Raw genomic sequence first — 27,133 nt, 5'->3', positions numbered from 1 at the left:
GTGGTTCTCAGCCATGACTTCCCCGAAGACCCCTTTTACGTTTCCGAAAGGGGTGGAGGACCTCACGATGGTGCATAAGTTGGTCGGTGTCATGATGTCAAACAATTTGCACTTGCAGCTTACGTCGCCCACACACTTAACCAATGCTGACCTTTTCTGCTTGATGTAACGACGATGCGTGCCGTAATGTTAAACAATTTGCTCTTGAACCTAAAAGTCTTCTAAACACCTATATGCTGCCTTCTCTGTGTCTGCTTTTTTCCTTCTCATAGCTGGCGTGTTGGGGAAAAAAGCAGATGTGAAAATATTTGCTAGTTGGACAAACTAAACATACATGTAATGTGGCGAAGCCACCTTTTTGCATTGCAAGGAAGTGCTGGCAAAATTGAGAAAAGAATGGCGGGGGGGAAAGTTTTGAGGGAGGCTTTGCGGACCCCTCAAATGCTCTTGGGTCCGCAGACCCCCCATTTGAGAACCACTGCTCTAGTCAGTAATGAAGTTCTTTAAAAACGAGCGGATCTGCGGATTCCAAGTGCATAGGGGTTAGCAAAGCCACCACTCATTACGGACAACACTTGCTCTCGTTAGTTTCTTTTTTTGAAGCGAAAGCTTTCTTAGTGGGACCGGTGGCGTCCTGTCAAAAAACTAATGCATTTCCCCGTAGACCGCTTGGTCGAGTGAAAAGCTCGGATAAGATCTTGGGACACGCAGCGTGTGCGTGAAACTGGTCTTTCATTGTGTCGGAATGGTTACTTGAAAATCGCTAGAAAGAAATGGTTCTAGATAAGGCAACACACGCACCATTACGAGGAAGGAGCACTTTTACCTTTACATCATACCTTTATCTCGTGAACCACGTATCGGTATCGTTTGTAGGTGCGTTTACTTTGTGCGCGAAACATCACCGGTGGGTTCTTTCCTGTTTTTGCGATTTGGGTCTTTGATGGTTTGACAATCAATTGGATGCACTTTCAGGAAAGGTTGGATGCACTTTTAGAGATGGTTTTGATGTGAGGAGGCTTTCGCACTTCTCCCAACTGTCGTTAGGAAAGGAATGTAAAGTTTTTATCATGGGGGAAATTCCGGGAGTTGGGTTTATATCTGTGGTTGTAGGAAAACTAGGAGGTTGCAAACTGGGTTTAAAGAACGCAAACAGGCGACGCATGAATAATAGATCGGACTAATGCTAGTCTCTCTAGTTAAGTCCCGCCTATTTTTTTTTTTGCCTGTTCTCCGTCTGCTTTTTGTGATCTTCAAAGAATTGGGAACCGACTTGCCCGACTACAAGTTTTTATAACGGGTCTTCCAAACAATTGTGTGTTCGAAAACACAAGTGGGAGAAGTAGAAAGTCGTTAGTGTCAATTAAGTTTAGCTGACTACATTCCCTTGAAAAGCGGTAAAGTCGACACTTATTTTTTTGAGCCTAGTGGCGTTGTGTGTGGATACCGGGGAGAGAATTTGTTTGAGGCGTTTGTTCCACATTGTCCCATTTTTCTTAGCTCATGTTGTGTGGAAGCGTCTAGGGGGTTTGTGCAAAAAAGAACAGTTCAGAGGCAGCCCATAGGACTTCCAGCGCTGGCAATAGTTTACTGGAAAATTCTACTGTACAAGCGAAGGGAAACTGTGGACAAAGACTCTAGATTCATTTGGCCTACTACCAGCATGTTTGAGTGAAAATTTTGCTCCGAGATGTTTTGGGCTAGAATAATTGCGCCAGATTCAGCAATCGTGGGTTTTGTAGCTTTCAAGTAGGTTTTAAGGCAGTGAAATGACCAGAGCTTTGATGTCATCATCACGAGAGACCCATAAGTGGAGTTGGGGTGCTGGTCTGTTCCATCTCAAAATTTATTTATCTTGTAGCAGAAGTTAATATATTGACTGTTTTCTCATCATTTTGGCCCACTTTAATAAAACCTTTCCCAGGTGGATGAAATGGGTCAGTGCAGAGAAGCACAAAAATACTTGACCTTTGACCCTTTGATTCTTTGTGGAGGTGATAAAGTAGCGACCGTTTTCATTGATGCTTTGGCCTCCTTTTTAAATGTCCCCCAGGTGGTTGAAGTGGGCCATGGCAGAGAACCTTAAAAATCTTTGACCTTTGACCCTGGGGTCTTTTCTGGAGATGATAGAATAGCTACTCTCTTTGTCGATGCTTTGGCCTGTTTGAAAAATATCCAGGAGTCGATCTAGTTCACCACAGAAAACGACACAAACTTTGACCTCTGACCTGTTTGTCTTTTGTGGAAACAATAGAATAGTGATTGTTTTTGTCAGTTAGACGTCCCCAGGTTATTGAGGTGGGTCAACGCAGAGATGATTTTGACCCCTGACCCCCCCCTGCTGCTTGGACGCAGTGATGTCGTACCCGGCGGAGGGCCTGGAGTCGGCGTACCGCAACCACGTGGAGGACGTGCGGGGGCTGCTGGATGCTCGCCACCGGGGCCACTACGCCATCTACAACGTCTCCGGCCGCGCCTACTCGTCGGCCAAGTTCGAATGCAAGGTCACGGAGCGCGGCTGGCTGGCCCGCAAGGCGCCCCCCCTGCACACGCTCTTCAACCTCTGCCGCCACATGCTGGCCTACCTCAGCCAGGACGCCCGCAACCTCTGCGTCGTCCACTGCCTTGTGAGTTGACCATGGAGAGGACCATGGGATGCCTGAGAGTCTCGGTGGGGGAGTAAAAGGCATTTACTGGAGCCGAGTAAATGAACAATTTGGCCACCGTCACAATTGAGATGCAAACAGAGACTGCGGAAACAGGGGAGCCGGTGGTCTTTGCTAGCCTAAACTGCCACAGAGTTCAAAGACAAGTCCACTTTAACCCGCCGCGGTGGCTCAGTGGCTAAGGCGTTGCGCTGCTGAGCATGAGGTCGTGGGTTCGATTCCCAGCTGCCGCGGCCGCTTTTCTGATGAAGGCGAAAAGCAAAAACGCCCGCGTGTACGAGATTTCGGCGCACAATAAAGATCCCCAGGTGGTCAAAATTAATCCGGAGCCCTCCAATACGGCGCGCCTCATCGTCTGTGTTGTGTCGGCGCGTTAAACCCTACAACCAATCAATCAATCAAAGTCCACTTTAACTCAGTTGAAGTCCGATACCAGCGTCCGCGTGACAAACCCAAAGGAAATGCTGAGTGGCCCGAATGCGGTGATAGCGCATTCAGATAGAGGCCAATTGCATAACTCAAAGGACCCAGGTTGGGTTCCAACCCCAGGAAGCTTTTTTTTTTTTCTTGAGGCGCGCACTTCCTACACCTACTTGTCAGCTCCTTGCCTCCTCGCCACTTTCTCGTGCACTTCTTGGCCCAGCATCTTCCCTTTCTCTACTTTGCTGCGCCGAGTTTTGAGCGACGCCAGGCCGTGAGCTGTTGTTGCCACTGCTCAGGCCTGTGAGATTACCGTATTTGCATGATTCTGACAGTCCCCCGATTGTAACACGCGGGTAAGTTTACTGGTGGAAATATGAGAGAAATAATTTGACGCCGATTCTACTGCGCAAATGTAAAAGACGTGACATCGTGTACAGGCTGTCGAAATTTTGTGGGCCAAGCCGGAAACGCGCAGGCTCCGAAAAATTCTATGTGCAAGCTTACGTCCCGAGCGAGGCGGAAACATTTTATGCAGCAAAGCTAAAGAAAGCACCTTTCTTTCTTACTGCGTTAAAATATCTTTGTCACATTAAAAGGTAAAGCCGATTCTTCGAATTTCTTCCAAGTTTGGTCTGTTTTAGATGATGTCTATTTCACATGCATTTCAATTGTGATGTGATTGCACTTGTGAGGCCCCTGACCGATGGCAGGCACAGAAACCGACGCTCTGCCTTTCTTATTCTGCATCACATCTGGGTCGCCCACTTTCAGCCAATCGGGGCTCGCTCGAAAAGGACACGTTTTTTCCACACCTGCAGGTGACGTTCTTGAGCGGTTTGCGACAGTGTTGCTAGCCCTGCAAAATCTCCAGTTTGCTGTGTCTTTTCCTGAACGTATATTGTTGCCAGGATTGCATGCCGATTGTGCCTGGCCGAGGGAACGTTTTTTTTTGTCACGAGTTTCTTCCAGCAGAGTTCTCACAGCCACCTCAAAATTGTTTTTTTTTTATTATTACTATTTATTAATATTATAACTGATATTTTACAGAGAATCGACAAAAGTGGGCTAACCACTGTCACCTCCTATACCCACATTCCACCTAAAGTGTGAGTTAGTTCCTAGAAGAGCCCGTGCGTGGAAAAGGGGACACAATTCCTTCGTAGCGTCATCTTCCGGGCATAATGCAATTTTTTTTTCCGATCAATGGTTGTTTTCCTTTTTTTACGCTCGTTTCAACTCTGAATGCAAACGCTTTGTTTCGAACAACCATTGTGGTGGCTGATTGCTAATCTTCGCATCGTTTCACCCGAAGATTGGAGGTGGTACTCTTATTACAGGAGCCATGAAGACAGAATGCAACCTCGTTCAATTTGGAAGAACTCACCGTTGGTAACCGACTCTGCTGCATTCCAGCCACGGAAGGTGGTTTCTTAGCCGAAAAACCGCAAGGAATATAATACAACTTTCATGTTTCGCGCTACAGGAAAGTAAGATGGGCAGGAGGGACGTTATTACGCAGCAGCACTAAAACGTAATTGTGAGTGTGTTAATCGCACGTCAGCACTCAAGTGGTACAAACGGAGCTACGGGCCCCACTACAATCGCCCAGTTATGTTTGCCGGCAGTGGCTTAATTTAGTCGGCAGCCGCCAATCGCCAACATAAGATTCTGTGACATCGTAGAGAAGTTGCCGGGAAGGGGCTGGTTAGTTGCCGCTTCTTCACCGGTTTTCCTTGATATCTCTGTTAGTTCTTTGGAGTTTGCGGTCAAATTAGTGTCATTGTTATTTGGACAAAGTCGCCTTTGTTCGTGGCCCCTTTAATGAGTGCACTTCCCCAACTGCTTTTTCTTTGGAAATCAAAGGACTTGGCCTGAACTAAAAGCAGATCACGGGATTTATCTTATCCTTTTGACAGATGTTCCACCCAACCAGCGTAGCTGCATCTTTTTTTATCTAAACAATGTTTAAGACTCGATTTCTTTTTGCGTTTCAAGGTCTGGACTGCATGAATATCAAAGCATGAAGAAACTTGATATTCGAAGTGTTCAGATAATCCAGACCCTTAAATCAGAAAAGGGGTTCATCAACAGCGGAAGCTAGCAGGATATGGTGACACGTAGCAATGCCATTTACTTTTCTGCAGGCATGCGATGCTTGTAAAAAGGCAAACATCTAAGTTGAAAAGCCTTTTTTCACGAAAGCATATGCGAAGATGCGGGGTGAAGATGTGTAGTGGGGGGAAAAGTGCCTTTTTTTTGTAGATTCTAGTAGCTATTTTCTTGTTCCAGAACTGTTGGGCACAAATGTTTCTAAAGCTTGCGAATATGAAGCTCAATAAACATGCTTTTTAATGATGTAATGGTTGAAATAAGTGTCGAGTGGAAATGCAAATTGCAAATGCGAAGTGTTTGGTGATATTACACAGAGTTGTTAAAAACTTGTTTACTATATCTCTGGAGAAATATTTTTCAAAACGTTTTTGCAATATACAAATCTTTTCCACGCCAATTATCAATACCCTGAGCAAAACAATTTTCTAGCTTGAGCAGTTTTGTAGCTACAGAAATCTACTTAACGGTGCTTCAAAACCTTGGGGTAAAGTTTTTTTTTGAGTCGGGTCAATTTGAGGAAAGCCTCCTTTGGTGAGTGGGGTAGGATGCTCTTTTTGCACATTCAGGCTTACCGCCCGCTGCCAAAGTTGTGCTCTGTGTTTAACCAACGCAAACATGCTGACAAGCACATGGCGGCGAGAGTAGTGGAAGCTTGTGGCTGTGGTTCGCAAGGAAACGTCGAGGCTGAAAGTGGGGCCCCTTGGGTGGGGGCGCAGGACGGCAAGTGTTCCTCGGCCGTGCTGGTGTCAGCCTTCCTGGTCTTCTGCCACCTGTTCGACAGCCCCGAAGAGGCCCTGCAGATGTTCGCCGTTCGCCGCTGCCCCGTCACCCTCTGCCCCTCACAGATTAGGTGAGCATCTCCCCCTCTCACCCCTCTTTCTGTCTTTCAAAATTCATCTGTTTCAATGACCTACCACATTCTTCCCTTTGTGTTCCGAGGCATTCTTGACTCCCAACCTTATTTCTGTCTTAATTCAACGAGTCCCTCATTTCCCATTCTCATTCGCTATATATATACAGTTAAACCTCGATGTAACGAAGTCGGTACAATTCGTGATTTACTTCGTTACATTGAAATTTCGCTACATTGAAATTCCCGGTTATAGTGAAGTGTTCATCCTGTGAAGCGTTTCCTGAAAAAAAAAAAAAAAAAAAGGGGTGCGCATGCACGGCCGGCGCACTATTTCTGTTTGTTTCGGTGCTTAATCGTCTACGCGGGCATCAGCGTGAACCGCATGGAGCGTTTTCTTCCCGCAAAAACGCGCCCCGCAAGCCACAGGCGCACTGATGCAGCCGCGGAGACCACCCGCGCGATGCGGGTAGCTCCAGCGACCGCTTCTAACCGCTCGCTGAAACGCAACTCGAGGGGCAAACGAGAGGGGCATGCGAGAAAAAAAGTGGATAACGTGTGCGAAATCTCACTGTAAAACGCCATATGCGCCGCTTACGAGAGCGTCCATCAAATATCCTCCGTGGCAGTAAGCCTTATCGTCTAGCCAGCCGGCATCCCCGAGCGCTTCGAAGCTCCCGCCATAGGGTGCGCGCCTCCCCATAGGCGAAACCATGGCGAAACTGGTCAGGCTCCTCCCACTGCCGCGCGCAGCGCGAGTCACTTCCGGCCGCCGGCACACAATCGCGGACGCCGGTGTGAAAAAAAAAAAAACGCGCGTGCAAGGCTCATAAAGATTCACAAACGCTTGCTGGGACGATGAAGCCCAACAAGCATGAGAAACTCGAACGAAGTGCAAAGCGGCGGCATGCGGCGATGGCGGCAACGCCAGAGACGATTAAGCTTACGACCGCGGAGGATATTTGATGGGTGCTTTCGTAAGTGGCGCGTGTTACGTTTAACAATGAAAATTTCGCCCGATTTTTTAAGTGCGAATGCACTTCTTAAGCGAGCCTGAATCGTCCGCCGCCGTCGTCCGCATAGCAACAGCGGCGGGTGCGCGCGCTCCTCGTCTTCCTCCTCGTCTTCCCTAGCAACGGGGGGAGATGGGCGCGCGCTACTCTCCTCCTCCTCTCTCCGCTCAGTGACTGCGGGTGTTGGGCGCCTCCTCTCCACTTCGGGCGGGAGAGCTCTCGCTCGCGTAGCGGGCGCTCTGCATTCCGACGCGTGAGGGCGCTCGTGTAGCCCTCGCCGTAACGGCGGGCGCTACTCTCCTCCTCCTCTCTCCGCTCAGTGACTGCGGGTGTTGGGCGCCTCCTCTCCACTCCAAGATCACGATATCCACCGTAATCGCGCAATCAACAACCGTGCATTCGCACTTGCACACTCTCCCCCTCGGGGAAGTGCAAGGGAATTTTTTTCTCACATGCCCCTCTCATTTGCCCCTCGAGTTGCGTTTCAGCGAGCGTAGAAGCGGTCGCTGGAGCTACCCGCATCGTGCGGGTAGTCTCCGTGGCTGCGCCAGCGCGCCTGTGGCTTGCGGGTCGCGTTTTGCATTTTTGCCGGGAAAAAACACTCCGTGCGCTTCACGCTGATGCCGATTAAGCCGTAGACGATTAAGCTCCGACAGAAACAGAAACAGTGCACCAGCCGTGTATGCACGCCACGCAGTTTGTAGGCAAGGGGCTTACTCAGAGACTCTGTGGCTGGCTGCATCCGCGGCATTGGGCGACCCCTGTCGCCGTTCGCGTTTTATTGGGACCCCATTTCGGCGCTTGCGTCTGCCAAAATATACTTCTACAACTTAAATTTCGTGCCCAGTTCTCCATGAAACTTCGTTACATTGAAATTCTGGCAAACGGGACTTCGTTACACAGAGGGTGAAAATACATGGTGTGCATACACTTGAAGTTACAAAAAATTCCGTGGTTCGTTACATCGAGAGTTTTGTTACAATGAAGTTCGTTACATCGAGGTTTAACTGTATATATATAATATTATATTATATTATATCTGTCTCTCTATCTTCCTCTCTCTCACCTTCTGTCTTTCTCTCACTTGCTGCCACTCTCCTCACCTGTCCTCCTATCCCTTCTACCTTTTTCACTCTCCACCCTCCTTCCACCTTTTTTTTCTCCTTTTTTTTCTTCCTTTTTTTCCCGCTTGCTTTCTGTATGGGAAGTGGTGGTACGGGCTCCGGCATATTCTTAACTGAGATTCACGCAACTGGCGCTGTTGCTTCGTCTAAATTTTGTTCTTTTCACATTTTTTTTATTCAATCCTGAATGTCTCGGAAAGCCCACTGTCCCCTTGGTACATCCTGGGTGGGCTGCTGTCCACGTGCAGGTACATCCAGTACGTGGCGCAGATGGTCTCCCAGAGCCACCAAGTACTGCCTCACCGGTTCCCGTTGCAGATCGTCGCGCTCACACTCAAGCCCGTGCCCCTGTTCACCAAGCTCAAGTGAGTCGCCTCTTCCAAGGCTGTTCCGTTTCGCTTGCAGCTTGAAAAAAAAAGAGAGCGTGCCCAAAATTCGAAAATGGGTTTTTGGCAAGCTGCACCATTGGTGTCATGTACGTGGCAAATAAAACTCCTTATCTAATTTGTCTGCCAAATATAACCAGGTTCCTTGTGCAAAAACAGTTTGCTAGAACAAAGTCAAAACAGAAATAAGTTCATAGCTATCTTTGTTATAGTTATGAAGTTGTTGTCCTACTATTTAGTTTGACAAGTAACTAAAGAACTACTAAAGCCTAAATTTTATCACATTGTTGGGCAACTGTATCCCCAGAGGTGTATTGTTGGCAATAAAGTTGTTCATTAAATGTTTGTGGGCTTTGTAGCAACAACTTAACTTTAAAAGCATGTGCAGATCTTCAGCATAAACACATTTCTTTTTATTCGTTAGGCAGGGTGCAAATAGTATGCCATTTTTATTGATACGTACTTACTAAGGCTGCAAAAATAAGTGAGCAGCTTTATTGCGCACAATACACTCTTGTGAATAGACTGGCACATGAATTTGACAGAATTTTTAAGCTTTAGTAGTTCTCTAATTAAGGGATGAACTAACTAGTAGGATGCATTCTTAACTTGTGACAACTACTCAAGATAGTTACGAAATGACTTTTCTTTCCACTTTGTCATACTTTGTTACAGCACACCAAGCTTGATTAGACCCGCTGCAGAAGTTGTTATTTTTAATGGCCACTTTGTTAAAAGGTTCAGGGTTAATGTTAAAACATCAGTTCGGTCTACCCTGAATTACCGTGAATGGTCTTGTACAGACGGATTTGCACTTGTGCCATCGCAATACCATTGTTGACGTGTCTTCTGGCGTGACCCCCCCCCTCCCCTATCGGCCTTGTCTTGTCTTGACTTGTCTTGTTGTTTTGTTTGCCAGGGACGGCTGCCGGCCGTTCGTGGAGATCTGCGTCGGGGAGGAGCGGCTACTGAGCACGTGTCAGGAGTACGAGCGGATAGCGTGAGTGCTTGTGTTGGCTTGCAGTGTGTGCGAACTGTCTGAAACTCGGGTAATGAAAAGTTAATTGGGGAAACATTGTTTCTTAGTCACGTGGTAGTTTGGCGCGTAATTCAAGGGGCCATGCAGACAAAACACAAATTTGGTTCATTTGAAAGATGGCCTCGTTAGAATCATACTGACACCACTTTTAACGTAAACGTCGCTCAAATCAGCTATATAATTAAGAAGAAAGGGAATGACCGTGTGGCCAACTAGCTCATCTCCCGCAACAGAACCTATGATGTCATACCAGCCAGCTATGCGATTGGTGGAGCCCGGCAAGAGCAAACGCAAATTAGCCAGGGCTTCTGAGCTTGCCGAACAAGCTATTTGCGCGTTAATTTAGGGCACATTCTTTTTTTAGCAGTAAGAATGGTGGTATAAACAGTGAAAGTTACGAAAGTACACGTAAAAACAGAAGTACCGACTTGTACTGCTGTCGGTACTTCACGCACTATGCTTGTTTTAGCTGCACAGCACTGCGGCGCTTTGGGGTTGTCTGTGACGACACTGGCCGATTGGCATAAGCTACAGTGTGTTATGTGACCATATTTGTCAAGCGAACACAACGTTTTACAATTCTTTCTGAACAAAAACAAGCCAGGTACAAACACGGTCAAAAACAAAGTAGAGGCCGAAAATGGCCCGTTGCAGTATGGTGGCACCATCTAGGTGACTGAGGGTAAACAAGGCTCTACAGCACACCAAGTTTAGCTTGGAGACCTTTTCTCGTGATGTCATTACAGACGGCATGAATAACACACGATTTGCTGGGAGAATCAAAATTTTAACTTACATTGATTAATTTCTTAGTGAATAAAGCATCTTTTGCTTCCAGACAAATGCTAAGGGCACTATAAAACATGAAATCTTTCAAATAAAACAAACATTCGAATAAAACAAACAGACTTGCATTTTGTCGGCATGGCCCCCTTAAAGGGACGGACAACTGCCTTTTTGTGGAGCTCATATGAAAGTCAGCGTTTTATACAGTGGCGTAACCGCAGGAAATTCCTAAATGAACTAAACGAATAATTTTAATTTGGCACTAAACGTTCTCAAGTCTCGAAGGTGGCGCAATGCAGTGTTTAAACGTGACGCTACTGTACGAACACAAACAGGTCCGTCGACTTCAATGCGATTCGAAAACCGCATGAAGCAATAGGAAAGGTTGCACATTACGGTTGTTTTAGCTGGGGACAAGTTTCTAAAAACCTCCTCTTATCTTATCTCTTATTTTATCTCCTTATCTTACCTCTTATCTTATGTTCTTATCTTATCTTGCCTATTAACTTCTTGTCTACTGTTATGGTTGCCAGCATTCGCTTTGGTGGCCTACCTATGACTGACAGATAAAAAATGCGCTTTCAAACGTCCTAGGGCCCTATCAGGAAAACCATTTCGGTTCAAGGTGTTTCAAGTCGTGCCCTTTCACTTGGAATAGAGCGCATGCACTCCACGAAAATCAGTTGTCTCTCCCTTTGAATTGCTTGTTATGTCCACCTTTCTGTGCAAATTGCAAGAACGGTGTCCGTGCTGTTCTTGTAGGTTCTTTTTGTTAGAACCTGGCTATCCAAGATAGCGTGAAAAGTTGTTGAAAAGCTCTTACTACTAATATTTTCCGTATAAGAGTGTGGAAATCATGCATGTAAACCTTGCACTGCCGGTGTATATATCCATATCGACTGATATAACTTGCTCATTAAGGGGCGCAGACTCATTCAAGCGCCTTTTAAAATTTTTTGTCCGTTCCCCCACATCTATGTTCCTGAAGGATGTCAAATACAATAAAGCCTCGTTACAAGAGACACTGTTACAAGGGGCACTTGGTTACAAGAGACATGGAAATGAAAACGGTTTGGTTGGCTTTCCTATGTTCGACATGTTAGCAACTTTGCATACAGAAACCTTGGTTACAAGAGACACGTTTTCTAGGTCCCTTGAGGGTCTCCTGTAACGAGGTTCTACTGTAAACCAATTTATTGTTTGACCAGCTGATTTAGTTACCTAATTAACCTCTTCCGGGGACTGGAGCTGTATTCCTTCACTTCTTTGGGCCTCCTTCCCCAACCTGTATTGGTTATGAATTTCAGGCCTTTGTTAGTTCCTCCCGGGTATTCATCTAGCCTTGCTATCAATAGCTTTGTTATCTGCAGGAGTGTTGTGCTAGCTTTGCCAGGGCTCTTGAAAAGTGTCGAGCTTTTCTTGCAAAGCTGTCCTGTTCTTTTCACCGTTGTGTGTGTGTTCGTGTTCGAACCCTGCAGCCACCACAACTACGCGGAGAAGCAGGTGACCATACCGCTCAACATCGCAGCAGCGGGAGATGTCACCATTACAGTCTACCACGCACGGTCGTCGTTCGGGAAGGTGAGACATGGTTTTTTTTTGCTTTGAGCATTTTGGGAAGAAAGGGCTTCGGCCTAGTAATCGCTGATGACAAGGTCAAGCGGTTCACAAGTTTGCAGTCATGCGAATTGACCTCGACATTGTCAGGGTCGCTGCCAACATTTCTTCTTAGCTCTGCTGTTCTTATGCTGTCACATTGTTTATTCTAGCAAACTCACCCCGTTGTTTGCATAAACTACACAGAGCTCACATCTTAAAATGTGGAAGCTTTGTCGGTGATTCGGCAGCCTTGGGGCGTGGGTGCAGGTTTACTTGATGGACTGGAACTGAGAATTAGAATTAGTATCAGGGAACAGAAATTATTAAAAGATGTGATCCGTAGGCACACGTAAATTTTTGTTTTGTTTTTAAAATGTTCAGTTGAGTAGTTAATTTGAGATTTTCGCTGGTGTCAGATTTTCAGTATTTAAAAGTGTTCGAATGTTTGGCGCTATCAAGAGTATAACGAAAGAGTAATAAATGCATTTTAGCTGCTTTTTTGGGGGGTAAAAAATAGCGATGTCCGTAAACTAAACAAACCCAAAATTGGGATGGCTAATACGAGGGTGCATTTACGGTTCAGCCTCGTGATCGTAAAATTGAAGGGTCTCTGCAATTTTTCTTTTTTTTAACCGTTAGTTCATTATATACGGTGCGTTCTAATTTCCCCTTTTGACGGCTTCGTTGCCGTCTTCACGGACTGTCTGCCACGTTCAGCCCTGTTCCAATTTAAACAAGGTAGTCAACGAAACCTGCTTTGAGGACATTGCATCAAAGTCAGCAGTGATATAGGCTACCTACCCGCCGCGGTGGCTCAGTGGCTAAGGCGTTGCGCTGCTGAGCACGAGGTCGCGGGTTCGATTCCCGGCCGCGGCGGCGGCTTTTCTGATGGAGGCGAAAAGCAAAAACGCCCGTGTGTACGAGATTTCGGCGCACGATAAAGATCCCCAGGTGGTCAAAATTAATCCGGAGCCCTCCACTACGGCGCGCCTCATCGCCTGCGTTGCGTCGGCGCGTTAAACCCTACAATCAATCGATATAGGCTACCTTTCTGTCCAAACTATCAAGTGACACCAGTGCCACCTTTTTGCGTATTAATGTTGTTACAAACTAACTTGTTCTTTTATAGGAATATCTAGTATAATTTGTTAGGGGTAGAGATGATTTTGTTTAATTTTTAAATCGCGTAATCTTTGTAATAATAATGGCAATATTATGTACGAAACGTGCAGCTTGCATTTGTCAACATGTCTGCTATGAGGTTGTCTGCATTGGTGCTGTGTTCGTGACCGCTGCACTGTTCCGATTCTTATTCCTTTAGACATCTAATTAGACTGCTTCGTAAGCTGTCTACCAAGTTGACGGAGAATTGGAACGCAGCCATAGCCGTAGCTGAACCTACCGCAAATGTTACGTGTTAGGAGTGCTGTACGAACCCTAAACAAACAGTGCGTAGCAACTCTCTCTGCTAAAATCACTGCCGTCTTTGCTTCGATTGTGTGTGCCTTCTCGGTGTTGAGCTCGCAAGCAACTAATCTTTCCCACAGACTTCGCTGTGAAGGAGTTTGTCCTAGGGTGAACAAGGTCGGTGCAGTATCTAATAGCGCTTTCCATTGGGCGAACAGGAGCACTTCTAACTGCACCCAAAGTGCTCTCGCGAGTTCTGGCGTCTTCCAGTGGTCGGGCAGGAGCAGGGGCATTGTGTTTCATTGGTCGAGGAGGAGCGCTTTTTTGGCACCGAGAGCACCCGAGAGCAGTTATTGGTGCTCCGTCGCCAGCGGCGGAGTAACCGGGAACGCCGAGGAAGTCACACGACCTCTTTTACGTCATTTCTGGTTTTATCCTTGGGTGGCGGAGGAAAAATGGCGGAATCCAGCAGCCGCGATAGTCGCTCAGTGCGTACGGTAGCAGCTAAGCGCGGCCGTCTGGACGATGCTGCTACTTTTAGATGATGAAAGCATTACACATTCGAGCGCAAACTCATCATCAGACAGCAGCAGCAGCAGCTACGACGACGACGATTTGACATTGCATGAGTTTATGTTCGAGCACCTGTTCACCCCGCCGGAGCAGCGACCGAAGGTAGAGTCGTATCTGGAAAAGACGGCGGATGCTGTTATCGTTCGCAGCTAATTTTTGGGAGATACGATGGTGACCCTATCATGCACATGAACATCCGCTCGGCTTCTTCATTCGTCGCCATGCGGAAGGCAGACACAACACCACCGGCACGTATCTGGCAAAACTGGCGAGGAACAGCGTGCGGACAGCACGAGCGCGCGAAATGCTCCGGGAAGCGAGAGCGGGAAAAGTTTGGTCACATGACTCTAGACATCACGCCCTCCCCCTCTTTTCACTACTCCCGGAGCAGCGCGAATGTTTCATTCGCGGAACGAAAGCACACGTCCCCGTTACTCCCGTGTGCTGCTCTGGCTGCTCGCTCCACTTGCTCCTGTTCGCCCAATGGAATGCGCCATAAGTTTGCAACGTCTCTGTGTCTTAAAGTGCGCCAGTGCAGAGGCGCAAGATGCGGTCTATCGTCTGTCGGTCACTTCCGTCTCTTGCCTCTCAGTTGTGGTAACCGAAAAGGTAAGAAAACATTGCAAAGTGGAAAGGATGATGACGATGATGAGGGGATGCTTCCTCGTTTTTTTTCCGCTGAGCCTTAGATGGCTGCCCAAACAATGAAAGTTTTCGGCACGCTTTTCTGGCACACGGGCAAATGTTATAACCGAGCAGGATAGATTTCACAGGTTCTGTAGCCAGCGCATGTGAAATCCATCCTAAACTGGATTGTGCTCTTTCGTTTGGAGGTGTCAACCAAGAAATTAAAGCCATTCCACTCAACGTGGAAGCTGTCGGGAATGCACAGCAGTGATTCGCCATTATGGGCTGTAGCGCCGTTGTCCGCTCACTGCTACCACCCAATGCAAATCAAATTTCCCGCCTCCGCAGTGCTCGCATTCCCTCTGCCTGAAACTGCGCCAGCATGAGTTCTGTTCTTTTTGTGCTTGCTTTTCCTGCTGCACGTGCTGGCGTTGCACTGCCACTTTTTTTTCGCTTACAATCGAAAAACCAACCCAGCGAGCGTTCCTAACTTCAAATGTGCCTGCAATTTTTTTTTTTTTTTTTTGCGCTAAACAACGGGGAGATGTATGAAAAGCCAGCGGTTCACAAGTTTTGAACGCTTATGACTATATGAACCACTTGGCTTTCGAAGCCTCTGGGTTACGTCACGACGATGGAACACCTTGTGGTTCTACTTGGGTCCAGCGAGTGAGCTGCGATGATAAGACGAGCCCCTAAAGTGCTCTGCACTTAAAAAACGGTGACAGTAACTTGTGCTTGTGACCAAGTTAGTGTTAGCACACATGGGTGGGGTTAGCTATAACATTAAGGGACAAACGGCAATTTTACGTCCTACAATGCACAGTTTTAATATCTGTGCCTGCTGTTTCTCCATTTTCCAGGTGATGCCGGTGAGGATTTGCCAGGTGCAGCTCTATTCTGGATTCGTGGCTCCGGGAACGACTCAGCTGACCTTTTGCAGGCAAGTGGGGGGGGGGCTTCGAAGCAGCGCGTCTGAATTTTGGTGGACGGTTTTTTCTCCCACTCTTAATTCTTGACTGGCTGGCCACTCAATGGACCTCTCCCGGGGTACGTCACGCGACGGCCGTGACGTCACGGCGAGCGCACGTGCTGGGTGTGGCCGGGAGGGTGGTTGGCAAAACATTCGGACCCGCGCGCGGCGCGTATGCAGTGAGGCTGCATTAGACGCGCGCAAAAGTGGAGTTTGTGTTTATGTGTTCGGTTTTCTGATGCCGGTGGGTTGCTGTGCTCTCGGCTAAGCAAATCGTGCGAGCAAAATCAGCGGCATCAGGCTTTGCCGCGTCCCCAAACAGGTAAATTCGGCAGGTATTGTGGATGCGCGCAATGCGCCGAAGAGGCTAGCAGCCCAAGCAGCGACATCGTCCGCTCTTACTCATAGCAACGTTTCTCATTCTCGAACTTCTGCTGTTCTTCAAAGCGCCGTCATATCGTCTACATTAGCAGTCCGCGCTGATTACTGCCATGAAATGATGCTGTTTATTAACCATCTGCTATCATGTAGTACCAGCAGAAATAGTACCGGGGGTTGGGGTCAGATGGAAACTTTCTTGCTGGGAAATATTGTCATGTTTTGATGAGATAGAGTACTGTATTAAAAATACAATGAATGCCTGCTATAGCTACGCGAAATAAATGTTTCGAAGAAGTATCCGCGATAGCCGCCTGCCGCCAAATCGACCACGACAAGTTTGGTTGTATGGGGAGATCTGTTCAAGACGAACGAAATTCATTGCTTGTAAATGCAATAAAGTTTTACCTTGATCAATAATATTATGCCTTGAGGACGCGGCAAAACTGACATGCTTGCCGTGCTCACATGCATGTAGCATCATGCCTTCGGCGTGAGATGGGCCGCTCACGCGTCTCGAAAAAACTCGATATCTGTTGGCCCTAAGCCAACGGACTCAGTGAATGTATTCTTTTGTTGCGGCCTCCCGACGCCGGCGAATTCAGCGGGTGTACAAGGACACTAACTTTAACTATCATGCAATAACGAGTACGGATAATTATTTCAGTGCCACTGTCGCAAGCTATACGCACTAACAATATGTGGCTGCTATGTTACTCTCACAATGGCGATGAGCCGTTTCGCGATTTTACTGGGGAAAAATGTAACATAGCAATCGGTCACCTACGTAGAGCACGACATCATCGCGATAATTTTATTTGAATAATTTTTGGTTTTTGCTCTTTATATTTTTGTTTTGTTGCTGCTAATTTTACTTTTTAATATTTTCATGCTTTGCCTACTTTTTAATCTTTTCATGCTTTACCTTTCCTTTTCCCCCTCGACATGAAATCGTTCGTAAGCCACTGTATCCGGGCGACGCAGAGATACCAAGAACAGGGAGCGTATACGCTGCCTGAGGCACCGCGCTCAGCTTAAGCGGACCTCGAAAACAACAATGAATGAGCTTTCCTTGGTATGCGTCCTAACATAAAGCATCATAACAAAACATTCTTGGAACGCGTCGCAAACGCACCAATCTTCAGAATGACTCGTTAATGCTGTCACGCACTTATTATCCGAAAGCGTCACTCGTCATATACGAAAGTGTTGCGGAGGTTGTTGGTGCAGAAAGCTACATGGAGGTGCGACGTCCGCAGCTAGGATAGCTAGACCCCCACCTGTAATGTAGGCGGCCAGCGACGGCCCGAACCATCGCCACATCGTTCTTTTCGGGCACCGCGCAGCCAGGCCGGGCCGGCGGCGCAGGCGCGTTCTGCCAACCGAAGCCGCATTTCGCGGCCGCCAGCAGGCGCCACCCGTCGCGCACGTGCGCTTCGTGACGTCACGGTGTTTACATACAGGGAGAGGTCCATTCGGGGGCAGAAATTTCAGATTGTTGGTTTGGTGATAACTGGTGTGCAACAACTGGGCAAAAAAAAAAAAAAGAGCGTGTAACACTGCATAAATAATGCGTATTTTTGTCTTCTGTGATCTTCAGGCTCTTTTTTCTTTTTTACACTTTTCAGAGTGTACTAGTTAACCGCAAGACAGAATAGCAGCCTGAATTTCTTCTTTAAATTTAGTTTCTTGCAGTGTACGAGGGTATGAGTTCCAAACTTGTCTCTGTAAATTCTTTCATCACCTTGGCTTCCTGCTGTTGAATTCACGTCATTTTGTTTATGGGAAGTGTTAAGTAGGCCTACCAGCTGTCATGCAATGCTCTACCATTTATTTCCTTACGCGTTCACTCAACTGCATTGCCTGCGGTCGTCTCTTGTTCGTCTCCTCCCGACGTCAAAAACAACACTTACTCACCCGTTTCTAACAATTTTTAAACCCATTTTCTTTTTAAACAATGAGCAATTCACCTGTGAGAACAATGGAGAGAACCAAACAGCAGCGAAACGTCTGACAACTACATGTCAAAACGCGAGTTTGCCGAGTTGTCTGACTCTTGCCTGACTGTGACGTAAAATTTGAGCCGCGAACGGTGCTAAAAAGTTAACTGAAGAAGCGCTGACTCACAACTGCTCTATTTCTAACGACGCCACATGTAGTGTATCGCAGTGATAGTTAAATCGCAGTTAAAAACTTCAATGTCCCAGAGAAAAAACGAAAACAAGTGCAATTCTCAGGGTATGGAAGTTTTCAAGTTAGCGTGGTCATGACGCATACATGTGGCACGCTTTTTCTAAGAAAGCAGCTACTGGTCACCTGCTTAATCCATTGGAGCAGCTTTTTGGATGCAGGGCATTTCGTGTGTATCAATGTAGTACAAAGCACGTCCTTCTCTCTCTCTCTCTCTCTCTCTCTCTCTCTCTCTCTCTCTCTCTCTCTCTCTCTCTCTCTCTCTCTCTCTCTCTCTCTCTCTCTCTCTCTCTCTCTCTCTCTCTCTCTCTCTCTCTCTCTCTCATGTTTCCTTTATTTTTATTTTTTTGCAGCACAGGCTAGTTACTGAAACATTTTGCTTTTTGTGCCCACAAACAGAGTTGCATCAACAAAGAATTTTTATTCTCGCGGCAAAGCCAGCTTTCGTGTGAATAGTCTGTAGCTCTCATTCTTACGTAGGTATCTTGAAAACAGTCACTACGATGACTTCATTTACTTGTCATTATTTATTAGGTGACGGTCACGTAAACGTTACAAAACCCTGTCTGCTGTCTATGCTTGCAGGGCCGTTTACTGAGGAAGTATGGTTGCTGAAAACGGCTGTAACTCTTGTTTTGACGAAACAATCTCAGAAGAAATTGTGACAGTTGGCCACTGGCACTCCTCTAACTTTACCCCGAGTTTTGTCTACTCTGCGTTGATTACGTAGTCCGCAGGGAAGTTGTGCATATTGTGGAATTCCCGTCTCCTGTCAGCACATGGGCTTCTGTGGGAGAGAAATAGACATTCGCATGTTTTTCTGCTAATATAAAGCCCTAGTGGAAGTAGGCTATATTGCAAGTTATAGACAGACGTGTTTTGTTCCGTGCAGTTTTTGCACTGCACCTGGCTTTGTTGGTCATCCTTCTTCACAAAGAGAAAGGGCATGGAAATGTTTTATTGTTTCTACCTGACACTGTGCAGGCATGAAATGGACGGCATTGAGGAGCTCGACAGGTACCCGGAGGGCTTCACGCTGTCGCTGGACATCCGGGTGGGTGACAGTCCGAGTCCCCGGCTGACCAATGGACTGTGGGCGGACCTGGAGCACTTGGAGACCAATGCCGCCATCCTGTTCACCACGGATGAAGAGCTCGAGGCGTGCATTGGTGAGTTGTGTGGCAAGTAATCTGGTAATATCGAGCACTGAAAGCAAGGGGTATGGTTTATTGGCTTCGTACAAAAAGATCAAGTCAGGCAACTCCGGTTGAGCACGGCATGACTTGAAGCATTCTTGGTGTCATGGTAGATTTTTATTTTGTGGGGCAACCTGCACTTTCATTTTTTCGCATAGCATTTTTTACTTTGGGATTGTACTGTGCTGTCATCTTTACTCTCATGCAAGTGTGTTGGTTCGCTCAGGTAGTAGTAGTAGTAGTAGTAGTAGTAGTAGTGGTTTGTTTGGAAAAGGAAAAGAAATGGACTGGGGATAATTTTGAGCCCATCAACTTGCGCTTAGCACAACTTACCTGAGGCATTTGGGGATTGGAAAGCATGTTTGGCTAAACAATCATACCAGTTAATCGATGTGAAGGGACGGATGCGGATTAGCTTTCACCCGGATTTAGTTCTCCTGCCAGTGGCTGACTCGGGAACAATGTGATCTTTCGCAGGTGTAATACGCTGTCGCCACATCCGAACGAAACCTTGAGAGGCAGTGCAAAGAAATCTGCTTGAACATAACTTGGCACCCTTCCTTGGAGTATTTTTGAACGTGAAATAAAACGTCATTTTTTCCCCCTAACCACCAAACCGGTTCTGTTGAGATTGGCGGTAGCATTTAAGAAATAGTTTACTGTAGCAGTATTGTGCCAGCTATAAGTCTGGGGCACAACTGTTAAAACCATTCCTCACTTTATGGCCAATCCCCCTGTGAGGACATGTCATTTCTGATACGAATTTTCTTGGGCAATCTCCCTCTGTGGACATGTGCTAATCGTGTAGGTGATACAGAGTACGCTTGCCGGTGTTCATGCCATGTCGTAGGCAGTGGTGTTAGTTTAGTGGAAGGCCTCCTGTTGACATAAATTAGCAGTTTCCTCCTCGCAATGGGTGCATTACTTCGGATACAAAGTAGCCCCTTTTCTGGGTGATTTGCCAATCGCTGGGGAAGGCACACCGCATCGTATGACTTACGACGGTAATTTCTCTCACTACTGCCGACAGTGGCCAAGTATCTGGGAAGCACAATGAAATTCTTGTATTTCATGCGAGCTTTCGGGATGTTTTGCTAGTGTCTAGAGGATCGGCAGGGTGCTTTTCAAACTACCTGTTCTAATGGTTTGCGGTCTCGTATCTTCTGCCGTGTTTGGGTTGAATGCAGATGGGTTATGTAACCATGTGACGGACGTGTGGGCATCCACAGGGGCCTTTAAGGGGGGACACGGGTCTTTGGGACCAAAAATTGGCGAAAAAATCGATTTTTTGAAAGTGGCATTTTCGGAATCCTCAAGTCTTTCTGCCTAAGTCTGGTAAGTTTCAAACCGCGGGAACTAGTATTTCACTCGCAATAACGATTCAAAACATTTGCGCGAGCTCAATGCGCGCAAAAGCGAACGCTAAAACGGTCCTTTTTTCACGGCGCGCAGCCGTTTTCCCCCTGGAGCGACAGGCGCCATCGCGGTGTCATTTGAAAGAGCGCTCTTCCCGCTTCAATCTCCCGCCACCGTTGTCCCGCTTCGCCCACTCGGCGAGGAGAAAATAAGCATTGAAAAAAAGCAAAACTCGAGGCCTGATTGGACGTTGGGCGCACGTGATGCGACGGCGCGATTGGATTGGTCGACTGCGGCGCGGGCCGTCTGCTTCGCGCGCGGGCGCATCGGTTGCCCGGATGTGCCGCCGCCATCTCTCTTGTTGTGAACGGCAGCGAAAACACAAAGCGATGCCTGGTTCGGCGAAAAAACAACATACGCGGAAGAAGTATGGGAAGAAAAGGAAGAAGTCCCAAGTGAGCAACTTCAAGAAGCGTTCCGCACCAGTGGAAACTGTAGAGATTACGCGCGACCCTGAGCGTAATGCTGACGCCGACGGAGCCGCCGATGCGCCTGACAGCGAGATAGGCCTAGCAGCCCCGACGGGTCCGCCGGGACCGAGCCAACGCGTTCGACTAGATACAGCGATGCTGCAGCCGTCGGAAGTGCGCGAGAAAAAAGCAAAAGCTGAAGAGCGCCTACATGACCTTGCGTCAAAACCAGCAATGAAGAGAAAGATGGATTGCTTTGCTTCTGAAAGCCCCGACGTTGCGACCGGCCCCGTTGACACGAACTTCCTCATTGCGAGCCTGGACTCTTTGAACAGCTTGATGAATGGTGTCAAGTGTAAAACGTGCGGCGGGAACGTTAGCGTCTCCACTGGTGAACGCGAATACGGCCTTGCGGTGAAATTGTGCCTTGAATGCGTGAACTGCGGAGTGGTGTCGTCGTCGTGGAGTTCTCCGCGTGTTGAAGGGGAACAGAAGGTGAACCCCTTCGTAGTGAATGTACTGGCTGCACGCGCGATGCAGTCGAGCGGAAACCGTCAAGCGGCGCTAAACGACGTCTTCGCCGAGATGAACATTTCCCATCGCGGGCTGCATACGAAGACGTGGCAGCACTACGTAAAAACAAAGCTGACCCCTGCTGCTACTCGTGCAGCCGACAGTGTCACGACCGAGTCCGCGAAGGCCGTTCGTGAACTTTACCGCGAACTCGACATCGACAATCCGGGAAACATCGCCGTTTCCTACGACGGTTCATGGATGACCCGCGGACACACGTCCCACATCGGCGTCGGGACCGTGATCGAACTTTTTACGGGGCTCGTGCTGGACTACGTGGTCCTTAGCAATTTCTGTGCCGGCTGTGAGCGTGCGCCCGACAAAAATGATCCTGCCTACCAGTCATGGTCGGAAAGCCACGTGTGTCAAAAAAACACCGACAAGAAGGCAGGGGAGATGGAGGTGCAGGCAGCACTCATTCTTTTTGAGAGGTCGCTCGCGAAGTATGGGCTGAGGTACACAACAATCTTGTGTGACGGGGATTGCCGCACGTACCTCGCTCTTTCGGAAGCTGGTGTTTACGGCTACATAAAAATCGTAAAAGAAGACTGCATCAACCATGTTGAGAAACGCATGGGAACCAACCTGCGTACATTGAAGTCAAAGAGTGGTGGTGCAGAAGGCCTTGGCGGAAAAGGACGGCTGACAGGAGAGCTCATCATCAAGTTGAGCCGGTATTACGGCTGGGCCCTAAAATCACACAAGGGCAATGTGGAGGAGACTCAGAAGGCGGTGATGGCAATGTACCACCATGTGACCTCGAACGACGCTGTCTCTGATCACAGCCTCTGCCCTACTGGCCCGGATTCGTGGTGTCGCCAAAATGCTGCTATTGCAAAGGGAGAGCCCACGCCGAAACACCGCTACAACTTGCCACCTCACGTGTGCAAAGTCCTGCGGCCAGTATATGAGCGCCTCTCGGACAGGAAACTTCTCGAGCGTTGCCAGAGGGGACAAACGCAGAACAACAATGAGAGCCTGCACGCCGTGATATGGGCCCTAGCCCCGAAGGAGCGCCATGCGTCCCTCTTCACTGTGGAAGCTGCCGTGGCTGAAGCTGTGATGAGGTTCAACGGAGGCAACGAGAGGACATCTGCTGGGATTCTCAAGGAGCTGAACCTGACTCCTGGCCAGAAAAGTGCCAGACGGACGGCCGAAAAGGACAGGCGCCGGGCAGCTGAATCGGCTCGAAAGCGAGCAGCGGCTGAAAATGTCCAGCGAGCGGTCAAAAAGCGGCACACCAATGCTGGAAAGCAAACAGACTACATCCCTGGAGGCTACTAACTCTCAACCAGTATAAATATGTACATACTAATTGCTGTTGTCAATTAAATCTCATGTAGTTTGTTTTTTGCCATTTCCTCAAAACACAAATTTTGGACTCCACTCAGTTTTAAGGCCTCAATATCTCTGCATGTATGACAGGTAGAGCTATAATTTTTTTTGCACCAGGAAGCTAAATATGCGTGGTGTGAACTAATGGGAACAGATTTATGAAAATAAGCTTTGATAATTACTTATTTTGCATTTTAAACTCCACCACTAGTGGCCACCATGTCAACACTGATTTTCAATGAACTGTAAAACTGCTACTAAAGCCAATTTGAGAAAAGTGCTCCCATTAGTTCATTGCTTATGCATTTGACTACCCAATCATGTGTTCAAAACTTTTTTTTATGGACCACTTTTTTTTTAATTTAGGCCTTAAAAAATGGCGGCTAATTAGTAATTATCTCTAAAACTAATTGACTTTTGCAAAAACTGATTGGATATTTGGAATCAGCACAAGAAACTGTACAAGAGTGCTTAGTTTCACCAAAATTGGATAAGAAATAAAAAAAATAGGTTAAAGACCCACTTCCCCCCTTAAGCGCTGCTGCATCCTTAGCCACCCAAGCAAAGGTGCTAGTGGCCGTCCAGATACTCACCATTTGTGATGCGAATCGGGGCGAGGGAATGAGCTGTGTGCACCTAAAACCTACTTGCAGGTCACTTCTCGCGAAATGCGCCCCCGCGGCCCCTCCCACCAGCCACTCCCAGCCTGCCAAGCCGGGACACCTCTCCGCAGCACTCGGAGAGCGACATCGGCAGTGCTGCAACGTCTGCGGAGGTACAGGCGGTGGGGATAGGGGGATACGGAGGGTATGGGGGATGCAGAGGATACGGAGGGTATAAGGGATACAGAGGAGACTATGGAATATGGGGGATACGGAGGATACTATGGGATATGGGGATACACAGGATACGGAGGGTATAAGGGATACGGAGGATACTGTGGGATATGGGGGATACAGAGGTAGGTAGGGGGGGGGGGAAGAAGGTTCTAACTCTATCCTCAAAGAGTGTGTAAGTGCTGAGTGTGGATTTGGACTAGTCGGTATCTGTGATCCGTGGCTTTGTATAACGCAAAAAACGGACAACACAGAAAGACGCAACAGGCAAAAGCGCTAACGTACAGCTGAGCTTTATTGACACAGGCGGGAATTTAAACACGCAGGCGGGATGTTGTTATGCACAACAAAAAAAAGCAAAGAAGTGAAGCATTCTGAAATTAAATTGGCACACGAAATCAATCGCACGGGGATGTAGCCTCAAAAAAGGCAGCCCGAGGCATTGACCGTCGTAATGGGAGCCACTCGCCTTTCAGATGGCCAATCTCCTTCTCAGGTAGGGCCGCGAAGGGTGCTCTCGCTCACCGCTATCTCGGCAGCCTCGATGCGAGTGTACTCTTTCCCTGCCATGCCTTTCTCACCACACTCTGCTGTGGGGGCTGAGGTTGAAGTGACCCACTTCCCCAGTGACCCAGTTCTGGAGGACCTGCTTCTTGGTGGTGGGTCAGGCAACTTGAGGACCTAAGCGGCGTTGCGGAAAATGGTCTGATTCAGTGAGAGGCTTTTAGGTTTTTAGGTGTTCTGCATGGTTTAGGTGTTCTGCAGCACTGTATATAATTAGTTCCTTTTCTTTTTTTCCTTTCTGTCTTCTTTTTTACCAATGGCACAGCGTTGAAGAAAGTGTAGGCATTGCCTGGCGTAGGGCATTGGGAGGGAACTGATTTAACGGCATTCACAAATTTGAATGGCATGCAGTCACAAGCAGCCATTCTAGCCAATGCTCAAGGCATTACAAATACTGCCATGTTGTCGTGGTCAGAAGGCCATGGTGGGAAGTAAAAGGCTGAGTTCATTAAGCATTTGCAGCCGACAAACATTTTCCCACATTGTGGCAGTTCCGGTCCGAGCTTTTTTCACCAGTTGTGAGCGCTACGAAATTAAATGACCGACCCTGCGAAAACGGCACGTGGGATGTGTATTTTTGGTTTCTCTTCACGTGCCCAAGTCTTTCAGCAGTACTCGGAAAGAGCGTGGAACTACTCAAAGCATTCACGTTAATTTTGAGCCTTGGAGAGGAAGTGCCTGATACAATTTATGCTCGTTACAACAGACCCTCTGAATCTTTAAAAAACCGTCCGCTGTAGCCGCAGTATGCAGTATCCGACAGGAGGGGGGGTATATGAGCGCAAACGTGGGTACTTTGACTGGTGTTGCATATACATGCTATATACACTTCGTTCTTTCTACACACCTGCAGCACCTCTGCACAATGTTCGCGCAAGGGCAAAGCTTAGCACCGACACTTGGAAAAGGCCTAGTGCACGCGGTCAAGTGTGTAACGACGCATGATAAGCTGAGCAAATAAAGCTAGAATGTAACTAGGAGCAATTATTGACCAGCTGTAAAAATCATCAGCCGTGGCCATCAGAATTACTAGGCTCGAGCTCTTTGAAATCCCTTTGTGACGAGGTAGGTTTATCCGAAACTGTTTGTCAAACAAATTGGATTGCTGCCTGACGTTCCCCCATGGCAGCTGCCACATCTTTTGGGATTTTAGTCTGGTCATTGAAACAGCTGATACGAAATAATCTGATTGATAGATGTGAAATTAAAAGTTAGACCAGTTGGACTGCGCACGGCCACCGGCAGATTGCGCACAGTGGATGGGAACCAACCCCCCTACATGAGGCATTTCTTACCTTTCTCACCTAACGTAATGGGAACGATGCATGCGTAGAATTAATAAAAACTGAACTTCGCTGAACGAGTTCTTTATTAGATAAAAAATTGACGAGGGCAGACTCGACTTTGGGTGGACCGCTTTGAGTTTTCGATAGCGTTGTTGTTCAATCTCAGCGGAGCTGCATTTATCGGTAGCGGCTTTGTTCTTGACGGTCGAGCGGACCGTCTGCTTAGACGGGCCTGTACATCTGGCACTGCCGGCCTGTTTTTCCTCATGTTCGACAGGGTTAATTCCCGAAGCTTCCCGAACTTTTCTTCAGAACACACAATCTCTTTCCTGCCCTCGTTTGTCTTGTGGTCACTGCCGCCCGTTGGTCCAGTCAAATCACTATCTAATGACTGTGTATAGTTTTCTTTCTCCCTAAACTCATTTCTTAATTTGGCAGAAGCTTGAGAATGCTCACTTTTGAATATTCACAACACCTTCTGAAGTTTGTGTCATTCAAAATTAGCGTGTAAGATCAAAGGCGTGTGGCTACCTTTGTGTTGGGTTTGTTGTTGGGTTTGGTGACAGCAGGACCAGGGATCGCTCAAGACCACCACTGCACAGTTCCGTCTGCTGGGAGGGATGTGACTTTTGGTACCATTTGTGTTGATGCCGTTGCTGCCAATGTCATTTCACATTTGATGAGACGTAGTACAAGGCTCTGCCCGAATAAATCAATCTTGAAGATTGTGTGCTGCCAGCTATGAGGTCACGTGACTTTTTTGGTACCATTTGTGTTGACACCGTCGCTGCGCCCTTGATAAGATGCAGTACAAGGCTTTTTGCCTGACTGCATAAAACCTGAAAATGGCGGGCTGTCGACACTTCTTTTGTTCTCTCCCCTTTGATGCCAGAACCTGCTGGGCCCGTCACGAAAGCCACCGCCTCCGGCCGACAGTGCGGGTAGCGTACCAGTCGGCAACGGAGCTGGTCCGCCGGAGCGTCCGCCACGCGCCAAGGCCAAAGAGGTCGACCTGCTGAACCTGGCGAGCTTCTCCATCGACGAAGGCGGAGTTGACGCGACCGCTGCTCCGGCGGGGGCCCCTCCATCGGACCGGCTGGTGGACGACCTCCTGGGCACGTCCCTCCCCAGCAAGCCGACCTCCAATTTCGACCTGCTTGTCAACCACGGGGTGGGTCGTGAACAGAGTCACTCAACAGGCCTTATTCAAAAGGGCTGCCCTCTATCGTAGTCATAGTGAACCCTCCTTTCGGAGCAGTGTTAAAGGGTAATGCCAGTCACTATTGCACATGTAAATGCACTTTTTTGTGTCATGCTGACTCACTGCTTGCCTGGTTGCTGTTTGATCACACATAGTGACCTCTGGATGGG

The 27,133-nt window shown here is 47.8% G+C and overlaps 1 protein-coding gene across 1 annotated transcript in view; it reads left to right on the top strand.

Moving 5' to 3' along the window:
* Aux (cyclin-G-associated kinase) overlaps positions 1 to 27,133 on the top strand; it is a 93,274-nt gene that overhangs the window by 42,643 nt on the left and 23,498 nt on the right. The window contains exons 12-20 of the mRNA XM_077693209.1: positions 2,356 to 2,627; positions 5,918 to 6,051; positions 8,437 to 8,553; positions 9,494 to 9,574; positions 11,878 to 11,980; positions 15,469 to 15,548; positions 19,131 to 19,315; positions 23,730 to 23,851; positions 26,655 to 26,933. Coding sequence (XP_077549335.1) covers positions 2,356 to 2,627; positions 5,918 to 6,051; positions 8,437 to 8,553; positions 9,494 to 9,574; positions 11,878 to 11,980; positions 15,469 to 15,548; positions 19,131 to 19,315; positions 23,730 to 23,851; positions 26,655 to 26,933 — 1,373 coding nt within the window. The remainder of the gene's footprint in view (positions 1 to 2,355; positions 2,628 to 5,917; positions 6,052 to 8,436; positions 8,554 to 9,493; positions 9,575 to 11,877; positions 11,981 to 15,468; positions 15,549 to 19,130; positions 19,316 to 23,729; positions 23,852 to 26,654; positions 26,934 to 27,133) is intronic.

The sequence above is a fragment of the Haemaphysalis longicornis genome, unplaced genomic scaffold (genome assembly GCF_048455015.1).
Source record: "Haemaphysalis longicornis isolate Haplotype H1 unplaced genomic scaffold, Haemaphysalis longicornis Haplotype H1 scaffold_12, whole genome shotgun sequence".
Classification (NCBI taxonomy): domain Eukaryota; kingdom Metazoa; phylum Arthropoda; class Arachnida; order Ixodida; family Ixodidae; genus Haemaphysalis; species Haemaphysalis longicornis.
Note: the sequence above shows the minus strand (reverse complement) of the source record. Positions and strands in the feature narration are given on the sequence as shown.